General features: G+C 41.9%; 1 protein-coding gene across 1 annotated transcript in view; it reads left to right on the top strand.

Moving 5' to 3' along the window:
• Positions 1-518: 518 nt before the first annotated feature.
• Positions 519-14,122, top strand: part of steap3 (STEAP family member 3, metalloreductase) — a 35,680-nt gene continuing 22,076 nt past the window's right edge. The window contains exons 1-4 of the mRNA XM_039817485.1: positions 519-657; positions 2,536-3,031; positions 9,057-9,384; positions 11,279-11,478. Of these exons, the coding sequence (XP_039673419.1) occupies positions 2,549-3,031; positions 9,057-9,384; positions 11,279-11,478 (1,011 nt within the window). The 5' untranslated portion in view covers positions 519-657; positions 2,536-2,548. The remainder of the gene's footprint in view (positions 658-2,535; positions 3,032-9,056; positions 9,385-11,278; positions 11,479-14,122) is intronic.

Genomic DNA, 14,122 nt, shown 5'->3' with positions numbered 1-14,122 from the left:
CTTCTGATGTTGTCATGAGTTTGCCTTTGTGGGATAAATCCAATATAAATGTATTTTCACACTTTTCTCCAACCTTTTATGAACCCTGCTTTTCTGTGAAATATTGGATAATTTAACCTTTTCATTTCAATAAAAAAATATCTGAGAATTTAGTGGAGAGGAAGTGCTAACAACTGCTAGACACCTGAAACCTGACAGGAGCTACAACTAGACTGCTTTTTATTAGGAGGCACAAGCCAAACATCTATTTTGTAAAATGTCTAAAAGGTGACAAGAACCTGAAGCTGTGAAACAGGTGGAGCCCAGTAATATTTTACTCTGAATTGTAGTGGGTAAGAAGTATCAAATAGCATTAAATGGGAAGACTGCTGTAAAGTACAAGGAGCTCCAACGTGTACAGAGGTACAAAGAGCAGCTCCGTAGCCTACCGTAAGCTATTGGCTGGTATGTTTTTTGTCGGAGCTCATCAGGAGTACCTGAAGGCAGCAGTGGGCGGGACATCTCGTACATCTGACAGGCACGCGCCTCTGCCTTCTACTGTGCACGAGTGTCGCTGGGTGAGAGGTCTGACCGTGAAGCTTTTTATCAGTTCTGGTTAGTTTAACATCTTAACTTGTTCTGTTTCCACTGGCTTTGGACTTCTCCCCAGACAAGACGGTAGGCTGCTGAGTCATATTCACTTTAGGCTGAGTCATGTTCTCTTAAAGGCTGAGTCATGTTCACTTTCGATGGATTGTACTGTTAAAGTCTATGGATGTAACGTAAGGAACACATCGAAGTTTCACATTGTACTCGGCGTTGTGTCACCTGGACACTTGGATCCTTGGTACTTACTGTAACGGCAACGTTAATATACGTGCACGCGCACGCCGTAATTGTTCTGGACTTTCCGTTGGCTGGGTTTAATCGTTTTATCCTTATATCCTGTCTATGGTTTTATCAGTGTGACCAAAAACCACCCATAATATAAGTTTGGCTGCCTCCAAAAGTCACCAGACTGTAGCTGTCATAAATGTTGCATTGTTAGTGGATTGAAAAGTTCCCAAGTTTGAAAATGTGTTTTTGTGGTGATGTAGCCAAAGTTAGCTTAGCATAGCTGTTAATGCACGTTACTGTAAAGAGTTTGATGAGGTGTCATGTGTTAATATTAATATTATTGCTGTTTAAATGACCTACCAAGGGGCTGTGCACGGAAACTTGTTAACTTGCTTGCAATCCATCAAATTAGTAGCCTGACAAGCCAGACCCACATCAAGATGTTGGGTCTGGGAACTCACCATTGACGGAGCTCAATCCGAGGGGCGGGATAAACTGATGTCTTTCAAATTCCCTCTGCACGCTATAGCCAGGCAGAGCAAGGAAGAAGGTAGCGGAGCTAGTTGATAGATTAAACTTTAAACTTTTGCCGTATCCGGTCGGCAAAACTCTGAACACATCTTCCTTTTTTAAGAATGATTTCTGTGCCGTTCTTTTCTCAAAGAAAAGCTTCACTCCAATCTTCCAGAAGACCGCAGCTGTTCCCAGCAGCAGCAGCCATAAGCCCCGCCCACGGACTCTATACACGATGTGATTGGCCTGACCAAAATTTGGTTTTTCCAGCTCGCAAGTCAACGGAGAGTGCCTAAGAGCCCCCTGGCTGCAAAACAAATTTGCTGCCACTAGGGTGCGTCTAGATTTCTAGGCTATCAAATTAGTACATCTATGTTTAATATTGTTCACGGTCCCTACACATGATGAGTTATAAAAGAAGTGGCTTTGCTATTGGCGAGGGTTTTAAAGTGATGACCCTGACCATCATCATCATCGTTAGCGTCTCTGACCTTGGCTGTTTTCATAATAATAATAATAATAATAATAATAATAATAATAATAAATAGTAGGGGTATATTAAATGAATCATGTAAAGTTTGCTGTTTCTTAGGGTTGGGTACCGTTTGGATTTTTACGATTCCGATGCCGAACCGGTACTTTTAAAACGATTCAGATTCCTAAACCGATTCTTAAAAAACCAAAAACTTACATCAAAGAAAGGCTCTTTCATGGAGTTTTTTTTAAATTAAAAATTATTTAAATTTAACAATATATTAACGTTTTAAAGTACTTAAATATATAATAAGTAAACCTAAGTCACCTAACACATAATTACAATAATTTGACAAATAACAGTTACACTATTAACAAGTAACAACAAAATAAATGTTGAGTTGGTATGCCAACCAGCTTCATTCTTTAGCAGTTCTTTTGCAGAAAAATGACCAAATTTGCCTTCTCTGGCAATATACTACACCTCTCCTGACTTATGGCATGTCCTGCACAGGAGAAAACTCACTGTGTCAGCTCACTCGGAGCGACAGAGGGAAAATATTTCAGTTGGAACCGAAATAAGGAGCCAAAATTTGCGCTTTATTCCGGTCCGAATACTACCGTTTGCGTAGGAACCGGTTCCATGGTGGAACCGGGTTTCGGTACCCAACCCTACTGTTTCTACAGTGCAGAGGTATGATTGAATATTTCTCTAAAATGTCTGATCCCCAGGCAGCAGGCCGTCATGCACAGTGCCATGCACGAGCCTCTGTTGGCTGCTGAAGTGTCAGAGCCCGGGTCCCGGCCAGGCCCGGGGGGCCCTGTGATTGGCATCATCGGCTCCGGAGACTTCTCCCGCTCGCTGGCGACGCGGCTGGTGGCCAATGGCTTCAGGGTGGCGGTAGGCAGCCGGGCGCCGGGCCGTGTGGCCAGTGCTGCGTTTCCTGCCGGAGCGGAGCTGTGCTCCCAGGGGGAGGCGGTGCAGCGGGCAGATCGGCTGCTGTTCGTTGCCGTCTACCCAGAGCACTACCACAGCCTGCTGGGACTCAGCCAGCAGCTGCAGGGGAAGGTGCTGGTGGACGTTAGCAACGCCAGCAGCCTAAGCAGACCGGAGCAGTCGAATGCAGAGAGGCTGGCTCAGCTGTTCCCACAGAGCTCGGTGGTGAAGGGCTTCAATGTGCTGAGTGCATGGGCGCTGCAGGCCGGAGCCCACGATGGGAACAGGCAGGTGAGGAAGACCAAACATTGTACAACATCACAGAGCTAACGTTACGACGGGGTTAATGTTACGTACCAAGTAACATTAGTACAACATCACAGGATTAACGTTACATACCGAATAACGTTAGTACATCACGGGATTAACGTTACATACCGAGTAACGTTAGTACAACATCATGGGGCTAACGTTAAATACCGAGTAATGTTAGTACAACATCACAGGGCTAACGTTACATACCGAGTAACGTTAGTACATCACGGGATTAATGTTACGTACCGAGTAACGTTAGTACAACATCACGGGGCTAACGTATACCGAGTAACTTTAGTACATCATGGGATTATGTTACATACCGAGTAATGTTAGTACAACATCATTGGGCTAACGTTATGTACAGAGTAACGTTAGTACAACATCACAGGATTACCGTTACATACCGAGTAACGTTAGTACATCACAGGATTAATGTTACATACCGAGTAACGTTAGTACAACATCACGGGGCTAACGTATACCGAGTAACGTTAGTACATCACGGGATTAATGTTACATACCGAGTAACATTAGTACAACATCATGGGGCTAACGTATACAGAGTAACGTTAGTACAACATCACAGGATTAACGCTACGTACCGAGTAATGTTAGACAGGGGGGAGTGACAGGCTGTGGCTGGAAATCAGAAGGAGGACGGGAAATATTTTAACATGACTTTAAAATCGACATCCACCGAGCCAAAATGCTTATGTTATCAGTAGTTAGCTCGTTCTGGCTTCCTAACTGCGTTGCGAGTTATAGGAGCTTAGCTGGGAGCTTCATGGAGACAGCTAAAGTTAATGTTAGCTGCCCTACAGCTGTCAGAGTTAGCTTTGACTTCATATAACCTTCTAACAGCTGGATTCTCAGTAACGTGACAATCTGCAAGAAACAGGTTGCTTATCACTAAAATAGTAGCGACAGCTGATAGTCAATAAATCAGTTAATCGCACGATAAAAAGGCGCTGTATATGAGCGACATCCGCCGAAAATGTCGATAGCTATCAGTAAACAGAAGGGATGTGGTGACTGGCGTGCGTGCGTGTGTGCGTACGTGTGCCATGCTCACGGCGGATCATATTTCCCTGCATTACACCTTGAAAACACAGCAAAGAGCTGTTTCCCCTCTACTCCTCTGGATGGAAACTAACTGGTGTTGGTTTTGTGGTTCTATTCTACGTGAATTCGCGAGATCTCGTTGGTCCTCGTGACTACAGCGGTCAGTCATGGCCGCAGCCATGCCGCAACAAATCGGACGGACGGCGGAGCACGGAGCCGACACGCAGCGGAGCCGGTCCGCAGCCGTTCCGCAGTTGGTGGAATTTCAGGGTTAGGAGAACTGAAGTCTCGGTTAGGAGGAGGGGCTGGAGGCCGCTGGTCTGTGTGCACTGTAAAAAATACACCGTTGTTTGGGGGAAAAAAATGTATTTGGATTTGATCAACCTGGGCGGGTCTCAGACAGAAGACAGCAGAGAAGGATAAAGAGTGAAGGTGTGAGCTGGTGGTAAATGAACCTTTTTGAGTTTGTCCATGAATACATGTGCAGCTCATCAACATCGGAGGCCGCTCTGCATCCTGTTGGGTTGTGTCTAAAGGCCGGTTCAGAGCAAAGAGTCACCGCAAGAAGAGCGGGAACTCTGCTGTGGTCCAAAAGCTGCTAGTTTCCACCAATGAGAAGAGACGGTCTGTCATCTACGGTGGCCGGGAAGTGCAATGCAACATTACAAAGAATGAAACACTTTTACAAAGCTTGAGACAAATTTACATTTTGGAAAACAAATTTACATTTTGGAAAACAAATTTACATTTTAGAAAACAAATTTACATTTTGGAAAACAAATTTACATTTTGGAAAACAAATTTACATTTTAGAAAACAAATTTACATTTTGGAAAACAAATTTACATTTTGGAAAACAAATTTACATTTTAGAAAACAAATTTACATTTTGGAAAACAAATTTACATTTTAGAAAACAAATTTACATTTTGGAAAACAAATTTACATTTTAGAAAACAAAATAACATTTTGTAAAACAAATTTACATTTTAGAAAACAAATTTACATTTTGGAAAACAAATTTACATTTTGGAAAACAAATTTACATTTTAGAAAACAAATTAACAAGATGCAAAACACTTTTACCAGTCCTGAAACAAATTTACAAATGACAGATTCTTCACGGAAAGGGAATGTACCACATACCGGAAGTGATGAGGTGTTGTATACATGTCGCCTTGACTACGGCAGTTATGGATCGAATGCGCCAATAGAGCGCCATCTTGGAACAGGGGAGGCACTCCCTTATATACTGTCTATGGGCCGTCTTTAATGCATCAGCGTCAATGTAGGCAAAGGTCTAACGGAAATAAAATCACTATAAATCGTCAAAATCTCATGCGATGTTGTAGTTTTTAAAACAAAAGACAAAGAGACTAATTAAGGTGTTAATACAAAGAATATTTATTATAATCAGTTCACAGATATGAGTACAAACGGAAACTTCACCCTTCTGAACTAAGAGGTTCTGCTTCAAAGTGAAGTTTAAACAGACTGAAATGTCCAGGCTCACTCCCCCACTAATGATTCATTTATTTCTGCATGTAGTTATTCATTTAACGAGACTTAAAGTCATGTTTCGTCATCCACAGTCCGAGTCCCGCCAGACTCCCTTTAGGAAACCTGTGATTTAAACTTCAGCAGGTTGTGACAGTCCCTCCCGCTCAGTCCTGGATCTGATTCTCCGGGGCTTCCCTTCCCTCCAGCGGGCCCAGCAATACGGCCTGGGTCTCCAGCTGCGGGTGTCGTTTTGGCTCCCAGGAATGGGCAGTGAGCTCCAGGTCCTGCAGCTGCAGACGGACTCAGCTGCCCTCGCGCGCAGCCTCGATCCGCGCGCTGTCGACGCGTGCCCGCTTTTCCACGTTTCTGTCAGGTCGGGGCGCATATAAAAACTCCAAACACCGACCACACGTAAAGTCACCATAAACTTCATTCACGCCATATACTCAACAACACAAATTGACTGCGCTCACCAGCAACACCCGCAACACCTCATCACTTCCGGTATGTGGTACATTCCCTTTCCGTGAAGAATCTGTCATTTGTAAATTTGTTTCGGGACTTGTAAAAGTGTTTTGCATCTTGTTAATTTGTTTTCTAAAATGTAAATTTGTTTTCTAAAATGTAAATTTGTTTTCTAAAATGTAAATTTGTTTTCTAAAATGTAAATTTGTTTTCTAAAATGTAATTTTGTTTTCCGAAATGTAAATTTGTTTTCTAAAATGTTATTTTGTTTTCCAAAATGTAAATTTGTTTTCTAAAATGTAAATTTGTTTTCTAAAATGTAAATTTGTTTTCTAAAATGTAATTTTGTTTTCCGAAATGTAAATTTGTTTTCTAAAATGTTATTTTATTTTCCAAAATGTAAATTTGTTTTCTAAAATGTAAATTTGTTTTCTAAAATGTAAATTTGTTTTCTAAAATGTAATTTTGTTTTCCGAAATGTAAATTTGTTTTCTAAAATGTTATTTTGTTTTCCAAAATGTAAATTTGTTTTCTAAAATGTTATTTTGTTTTCCAAAATGTTAATTTGTTTTCTAAAATGTAAATTTGTTTTCCAAAATGTAAATTTGTCTTGAGCTTTGTAAAAGTGTTTCATTCTTTGTAATGTTGCATTGCACTTCCCGGCCACCGTAGTCATCTCCATAGAAACCACTCTCTCCCCTTCTGTTCTAAATTCAGACTTTTCAGGCTTTTTTTTTTTTGTAGCTGGATATCATTTGTAGAGTCTTAAAATATGAATGAGGATGGTGATAGTGAGATACTTGCTGCAGCTGTATTTCTAGTCGAGATGAAAACAGAGAAAACAACGTTTTATTTCTCAGATTTTCTGCCGCTCCCTCTCTTCAGTCACTCTCTACTCTCTGGAGCCTCTGTCCAAAACATACGCTACTTCAGCACACCACAAAGAAATATTACTGGGACCACTGCAGATGAACATTTAATGGACCTTTTTCACAGCAGACATGTTGACTTGTCATAGTAGGAAGAGCACAGCTGAAATTGATAACCTTAATGATGGCTCAATTCCATCAAGTGTCCCAGTAAGCTATTTCAGTGAGTCAGCATGCCCAACACCAGGACCTCTCCTAAGTGGAATGCAGCCATCAGTAATGGTTTAATACCAGGACCTCTCCTAAGTGGAATGCAGCCATCAGTAATGGTTTAATACCAGGACCTCTCCTAAGTGGAATGCAGCCATCAGTAATGGTTTAATACCAGGGTCTCTCCTAAGTGGAATGCAGCCATCAATAATGGTTTAATACCAGGGTCTCTCCTAAGTGGAATGCAGCCATCAATAATGGTTTAATACCAGGACCTCTCCTAAGTGGAATGCAGCCATCAGTAATGGTTTAATACCAGGACCTCTCCTAAGTGGAATGCAGCCATCAGTAATGGTTTAATACCAGGGTCTCTCCTAAGTGGAATGCAGCCATCAGTAATGGTTTAATACCAGGACCTCTCCTAAGTGGAATGCAGCCATCAGTAATGGTTTAATACCAGGACCTCTCCTAAGTGGAATGCAGCCATCAGTAATGGTTTAATACCAGGACCTCTCCTAAGTGGAATGCAGCCATCAGTAATGGTTTAATACCAGGACCTCTCCTAAGTGGAATGCAGCCATCAATAATGGTTTAATACCAGGACCTCTCCTCAGCAGGAAACCGATGGAATGCCTTCTCCAGGTAGGGAATGAGTCCTTACCCCAAGTGAAGGAGTTCAAGTACCTTGGGTTTTTGTTCGCGAGTGAGGGGACAATGGAGCGGGAGATTGGTCGGAGAATCGGCGCAGCGGGTGCGGTATTACATTCCATCTATCGCACCGTTGTGACGAAAAGAGAGCTGAGCCAGAAGGCAAAGCTCTCGATCTACCGGTCAGTTTCGTTCCTACCCTCACCTATGGTCATGAAGGCTGGGTCATGACCGAAAAGAACGAGATCCAGGGTACAAGCGGCCGAAATGGGTTTCCTCAGGAGGGTGGCTGGCGTCTCCCTTAGAGATAGGGTGAGAAGCTCAGTCATCCGTGAGGAGCTCGAGTTGAGCCGCTGCTCTGCGTCCGAAAGGACCCAGTTGAGGTGGTTCGGGCATCTGGTAAGGATGCCCCTGGGCACCTCCCTAGGGAGGTGTTCCAGGCACGTCCAGCTGGGAGGAGGCCTCGGGGAAGACCCAGGACTAGGTGGAGGGATTATATCTCCAACCTGGCCTGGGAACGCCTCGGGATCCCCCAGTCGGAGCTGGTTAATGTTGCTCGGGAAAGGGAAGTTTGGGGTCCCCTGCTGGAGCTGCTCCCCCCGCGACCCGACACCGGATAAGCGGACGAAGATGGATGGATGGATGGACCTCTCCTAAGTGGAATGCAGCCATCAGTAATGGTTTAATACCAGGACCTCTCCTAAGTGGAATGCAGCCATCAGTAATGGTTCTGAATACACCTGTGCTTTTCCTACAATGACATGTCAACATGTCTGCCGTGTAAAAGGTCTATATCCAGTAGAGGTGTGAATCTTCACTGATCTCCCGATTCGATTACGATTATCATGTCTTCGATTCGATATCTCGATGCCTCACGATGAGTCAAATACATTTTTACTATTAAAGCCATGTAGGATATTTAATTCATAGCTTTTCAAGCTTAAAAAACAAGACATTCTGCAGTGCTCTAATACTAAATAAATTGGATACATAAAACTACAGCAAGGAACACATTGCACTTCCTGAATGTGCAAAACATAACAAAATGTAAACAGAAAGGTTGTTAGGCCTACATTAAATTGTAAACAGAAATAATCGATTATGGACCGGCCGATTATCGATGCAGCATCGCCCATGTCCACGATTTGATGCATCGATTATTTAATTAATTTCAGCACCTCTAATATCCAGGGTTGACATTGTAGAGCCCACCGCTGACTGTCTCTAACAACGTGATTTCCCAGGTCCCGATCTGTAGCGATGAAGCCGACTCTAAAGCGGCCGTGCTGCAGCTGGCCCGGCGCCTGGGCTACAGCCCTGTGGACGCGGGCGGCCTGTGTGCAGCCAGAGACGTCGAGGAAGCCCCGCTGGTCCTCTTCCCGTCCTGGGGACGCCCCGTCCTGCTCACCTTCCTCCTCTTCCTCTTCTTCTACGGATACAACTTCCTGAGGCACATCCTGCTGCCCTTCCTCGATCAGGGAGAGAACAACTTCTACCAGCTCCCATTGGTCACCGTCAATGAAACACTGCCGGCCGTTGCCATTGTTACGCTGGCGCTTGTCTACCTACCAGGTATTGACCAGAGCGTGGTTTCTAGAGTCGAGCTGTCATTTCAAACTCTTAAAACATGAAGTAACACCAAAGTGCACTGATGAATATTTTCTATTAGCTATGGATGAGGTTGTTATTGGTGATGTGAGAAGGCTCATTAGTGCCAAACTAACAGAAATCTCTTTGCAGTGATGCCTCTGAGCTTTAGCCTTTAGCTCATTGTTTTCGTATAAACCTACTGAAGTATGTAGAGTGTAAAAGGCTTCCCAAACAGGTCTGCAAAGTCTGGCAGTGTAAGACAAATAAATCCACAATTTCCAGGATCTCAATAATTAAGTAGCCTAGTGTTTGTCTCTAGAGTTTGAGGGGTCGAGCTGACCAAAGTCTTCCATTTCAAAAGTAGTCCACGTAGTGAGAATGTTTGGATATTTGAAGTTAAAGGATAGGTTCATAGTTTGTGTAAGTGTGTCTTTTAAACAATAGTAAGGTACAGCAATACAGCAAATTGCTCATTGAATTTAAAAATTGTGTGCCAAATGTTAACGGTTCAGCAGATAAAATACCCGTAATACTACACTGTGATCCAAACAGAAAGTTATGTTAACTCCTTTCAAATCATATAAGACTAGGGCTATCTAAAGTAAATTCTTGTTTATTTTGTTTGTTAGATCATGGTTTGTTTTTTGAAGTGTTAATCCGTGTTTGGGGATCCTTAACATGCTGTTCTGTACTACATCATCTTTTTATTTTGTTTGTTTTATATTTTTGAACATACAGAACAGACAAATACAATTGGGAAAAAAAGGAGCACAAGGCGACATTATAGAACGGTTTGTGTATTGCTAAGGCCACAAGGTCAAAATTAAATGATTTATTAAAATTGTAATGACAATAACTTATTTCAGGCTGAGTCTGTGTTTTTCAGACAACGGCAGCTACAGTCTGGTGTTACAATCCTCTCCGGTGCAATACAGACACACTTTTACACTGTTCAGCATTTTAACCGTGTTTACTCCAGCTGCTAGCTAACGGTAGGCTAACGTTACTTGCTGTCGAGTGTATTGTTAACTAGCGTCCCGTGTAAATAAGGCACCGAAATCGGCGTTGCTATTCGGTCCGGTAGACAACGGTCATTAAGGCACCGGTGCCGTATTGGCACCGGGTCTGTGCAGGTGCAATGGATCGTGTACAAACCAATAGGTTGTCGGAATGGTATATGTTTATACTTCTCATCCAACCACAATCAAATTCACTCTCTCCTGATGGAGCGATTTATCTGGATAGGGTTTTTTTTTTGTTTTTTTTGAACAATGACAAGCCGGAATGAAAACAAGCCAAACTGAAATAGGAGTAACGAGGCTATTTTTATAGCCTTACATTTTAAATGTAAGGAGTAGAAAGTACAGATAGTTGCGTGAAAATGTAAGGAGTAGAAGTAAAAAGTCTGCTGTAAAATTATTACTCCAGTAAAGTATAGACACCCAAAATTTCTACTTAAGTAAGGTAACAAAGTATTTGTACTTCGTTACTTGACACCTCTGGTCTCAGCCCACTACAGGGTTTTTTCAGCTTCTTCCTGCAGCCCCCCACCGCCTCATCCTAAACACTCTACCCATATTCAAAATGAACCTGAGGACTGCACATGGACCTCCCAATTGTGTGTGAACCTAACTCTGAGTCTTAAGTCTCAATTCTACAGTCCTGGTCAGAAATATAATTTAAAATTGGGATCACTTAGAGATTCCAGTAAAGTTTGATCGTTTAATCAACTTCATATAAGGCAGGGCAGGATGCTAGGCTGAACGGTTTTACCAACAGGTGTCCTTCTGTTACCTCTTCACTTTGCATTCATCCAGCTCAATAAGCCTGTTGAAAAGGTCTGCTGAGCTGCATGTCATCCTGTGTTTCCTCTCAGGTCTGGTGGCGGCTGTCTTCCAGCTGGCTAGGGGAACCAAATATAAGCGTTTCCCTGGTTGGCTGGACTGCTGGCTGTGCGCTCGGAAGCAGCTGGGCCTGCTGAGCTTCCTCTGCGCTGGACTCCATGCTGTATACAGCATGTGTCTGACACTGCGGAGCGCTGCAGGCTACACTCTGCTAAACACAGCTTACCAGCAGGTGAGTAGCCCTAGACACATACTACACTCTACTGAACACTGTTTACCAGCAGGAGAGTAGCCCTAGACACATATTACACTCTACTGAAAACTGTTTACCAGCAGGTGAGTAGCCCTAGACACATACTACACTCTACTGAACACTGTTTACCAGCAGGTGAGTAGCCCTAGACACATATTACACTCTACTGAAAACTGCTTACCAGCAGGTGAGTAGCCCTAGACACATACTACACTCTACTGAACACTGTTTACCAGCAGGTGAGTAGCCCTAGACACATATTAAACTCTACTGAACACTGTTTACCAGCAGGAGAGTAGCCCTAGACACATATTACACTCTACTGAACACTGTTTACCAGCAGGTGAGTAGCCCTAGACACATATTAAACTCTACTGAACACTGTTTACCAGCAGGTGAGTAGCCCTAGACACATATTAAACTCTACTGAACACTGTTTACCAGCAGGTGAGTAGCCCTAGACACACATAACGGCCATGATGCACCAAGGCGACTAATTAATAAACTAATATCCTACACCGTGATATTTAAATATAAAGACTGTAATAGACCTCTCTCTCTATCTATCTACCTATCTATCTATCTATCTATCTATCTCTCTCTCTCTCTCTCTCTCTCTCTCTCTTTCTCTCTCTCTCTCTCTCTCTCTCTCTTCACCGCTAAACAATTATCCCCCTAGCAAGCAAGCTAGCTTTCCAGCTAGTCTCTAAATTAGTAAAATGTAACAAGTTAATTAGAGCTGTCAAACGATTATTATTTTTTAATCGCGATTAATCGCAGAATTTCTGTAGGTAATCGAGATAAATCGCATGCTTTATCACATGATTAAAATTCTATTATTTTGCATTTCAGTGGAACAATGGAAAGCAATTCTTACCAGTTGATCGATTGGGAATCAAATGAATGCAAAGAAAGTGACTTTATGAACTTGATTTTAAGATTTGTATTTGTTTATTATTTTGAATCTAGAGTCAATATTAGGTTTGGGTATTGTTTGGTTTTTAAAGCGGTACTTTTAAAATGGTACCGGTGCCTTAACAGATACTTTTTAAGGAAGTAAAAAAAAAAAGAAGGGTACTAAACAACAGTTGGCGACATTAAAGAATGGCTTGTTTATTGCTAAGGCCATATGGTCAAAATTAAATCATTTAATAATGATGTAATAACTATAACAACTTATTTCACTAGTCAATAGGTGTTGAATGACAAAAACAACCATTAGATGGGAAAAGGGCATTTAATAATTGTGTTTTGCCAACAACGGCAGCTGCAGATTGTTACATTCGGTGTTGGAATCCTCTACAGCAGGGATGTCAAACTCATTTCGCATCGTGGGCCACATACGGCCTAGGGAGATGTCAAGTGGGCCAGACCATTAAAATTATACCATACTCTGCTATAAATAACCAAAATATCATGTCTTTCCTTTGTTTTGGTGTAAAGAAGCACAAGAACATTAGGAAAATATTGAAATTTAATGAACTATCCTTTTACAAAACATTTCATGAAACACCTCATATTTCCTTAGACAAATGTGCAATTTACTTTTATCATTCACAAATATGCATTGCAACTGATCTCACTGATTGTACAAAGGCACAAAACTTTAATTGGTACTGAAAAATATAGTAATGCACTTTAAGATTAAAGGAGACTTTTAAAGAAAGGAATTTTTAAACCACTTACACATACGCATATAAAATCTAAATGTAATCCCTGCGTACACCTTACAAACTAAGGAGAGTGATTTTAAATGTGTAATGAAGAAAGTGTTCGCCTGTCCTGTAAATCTGTAAACTTCATACATGAAACATACATACACATACAATACATACTGAAAATTTATGGAGTTGTATGAACAGTAGAATTCCATCACACAACTTTTGTTTTGAAGCTGCTGACTAACATTAGCAAGTCATTTTTTAAATCACCACAGTAAGGATTCATCTTCACAGAGCTGTATTCTTTCAATGCAAACAGTATCTAAGGCAGCATTTTAAAGGTGTTAGTCTAGTCTGGACTTGTATTTGTTCCTGAAACTTGGCATCTTTTGGCCTGTACAAGTGCATCAACACCAGGTGTCATGTCCTGACTAGCTGTCACTTTCAGAATGTCATTTAAGTGCTTGTTTGTGAGCCTTGAACGCATTTTTGTTTTATTGATATTCATCACTGAGAAAATTTGTTCACAAAGGTAGGTTGTCCCAAACATGCACAAAATTTTAGCAGCCAGGGCTGTTAATTTGGGGTACCCTGGTAGTAGATACTGATAAAATCTGTCCAGACCTACAAATCTGCATCACACTGCAAATCAATTATCTCTAGCTGAATTTCGACCGGCAGATCAGAAGCTTTAACTGTGAAAGGTGAGCGAAAAACTGAAAATTCTGTCTCAAGTTCACCAAATACCTGAAAACGTTTCTCAAACTCCCGCAGTAGTCCTGCAATTTTGTCTTTGTACCGTTTCATGTCCGCATCAGGTCTGGTCACACACACATCTCTCAGACAGGGGAAATGAGCAGGGTTGCCATTTGCCAGTTGCATCTCCCACAAAGTCAGCTTCAACTTAAATGCATGTATGTTGTCAGAAAACTGTGTGACAACTTTTTTGCGGCCTTGCAACA

The sequence above is a fragment of the Perca fluviatilis genome, chromosome 12, assembly GCF_010015445.1.
Source record: "Perca fluviatilis chromosome 12, GENO_Pfluv_1.0, whole genome shotgun sequence".
NCBI lineage: Eukaryota > Metazoa > Chordata > Actinopteri > Perciformes > Percidae > Perca > Perca fluviatilis.
Note: the sequence above shows the minus strand (reverse complement) of the source record. Positions and strands in the feature narration are given on the sequence as shown.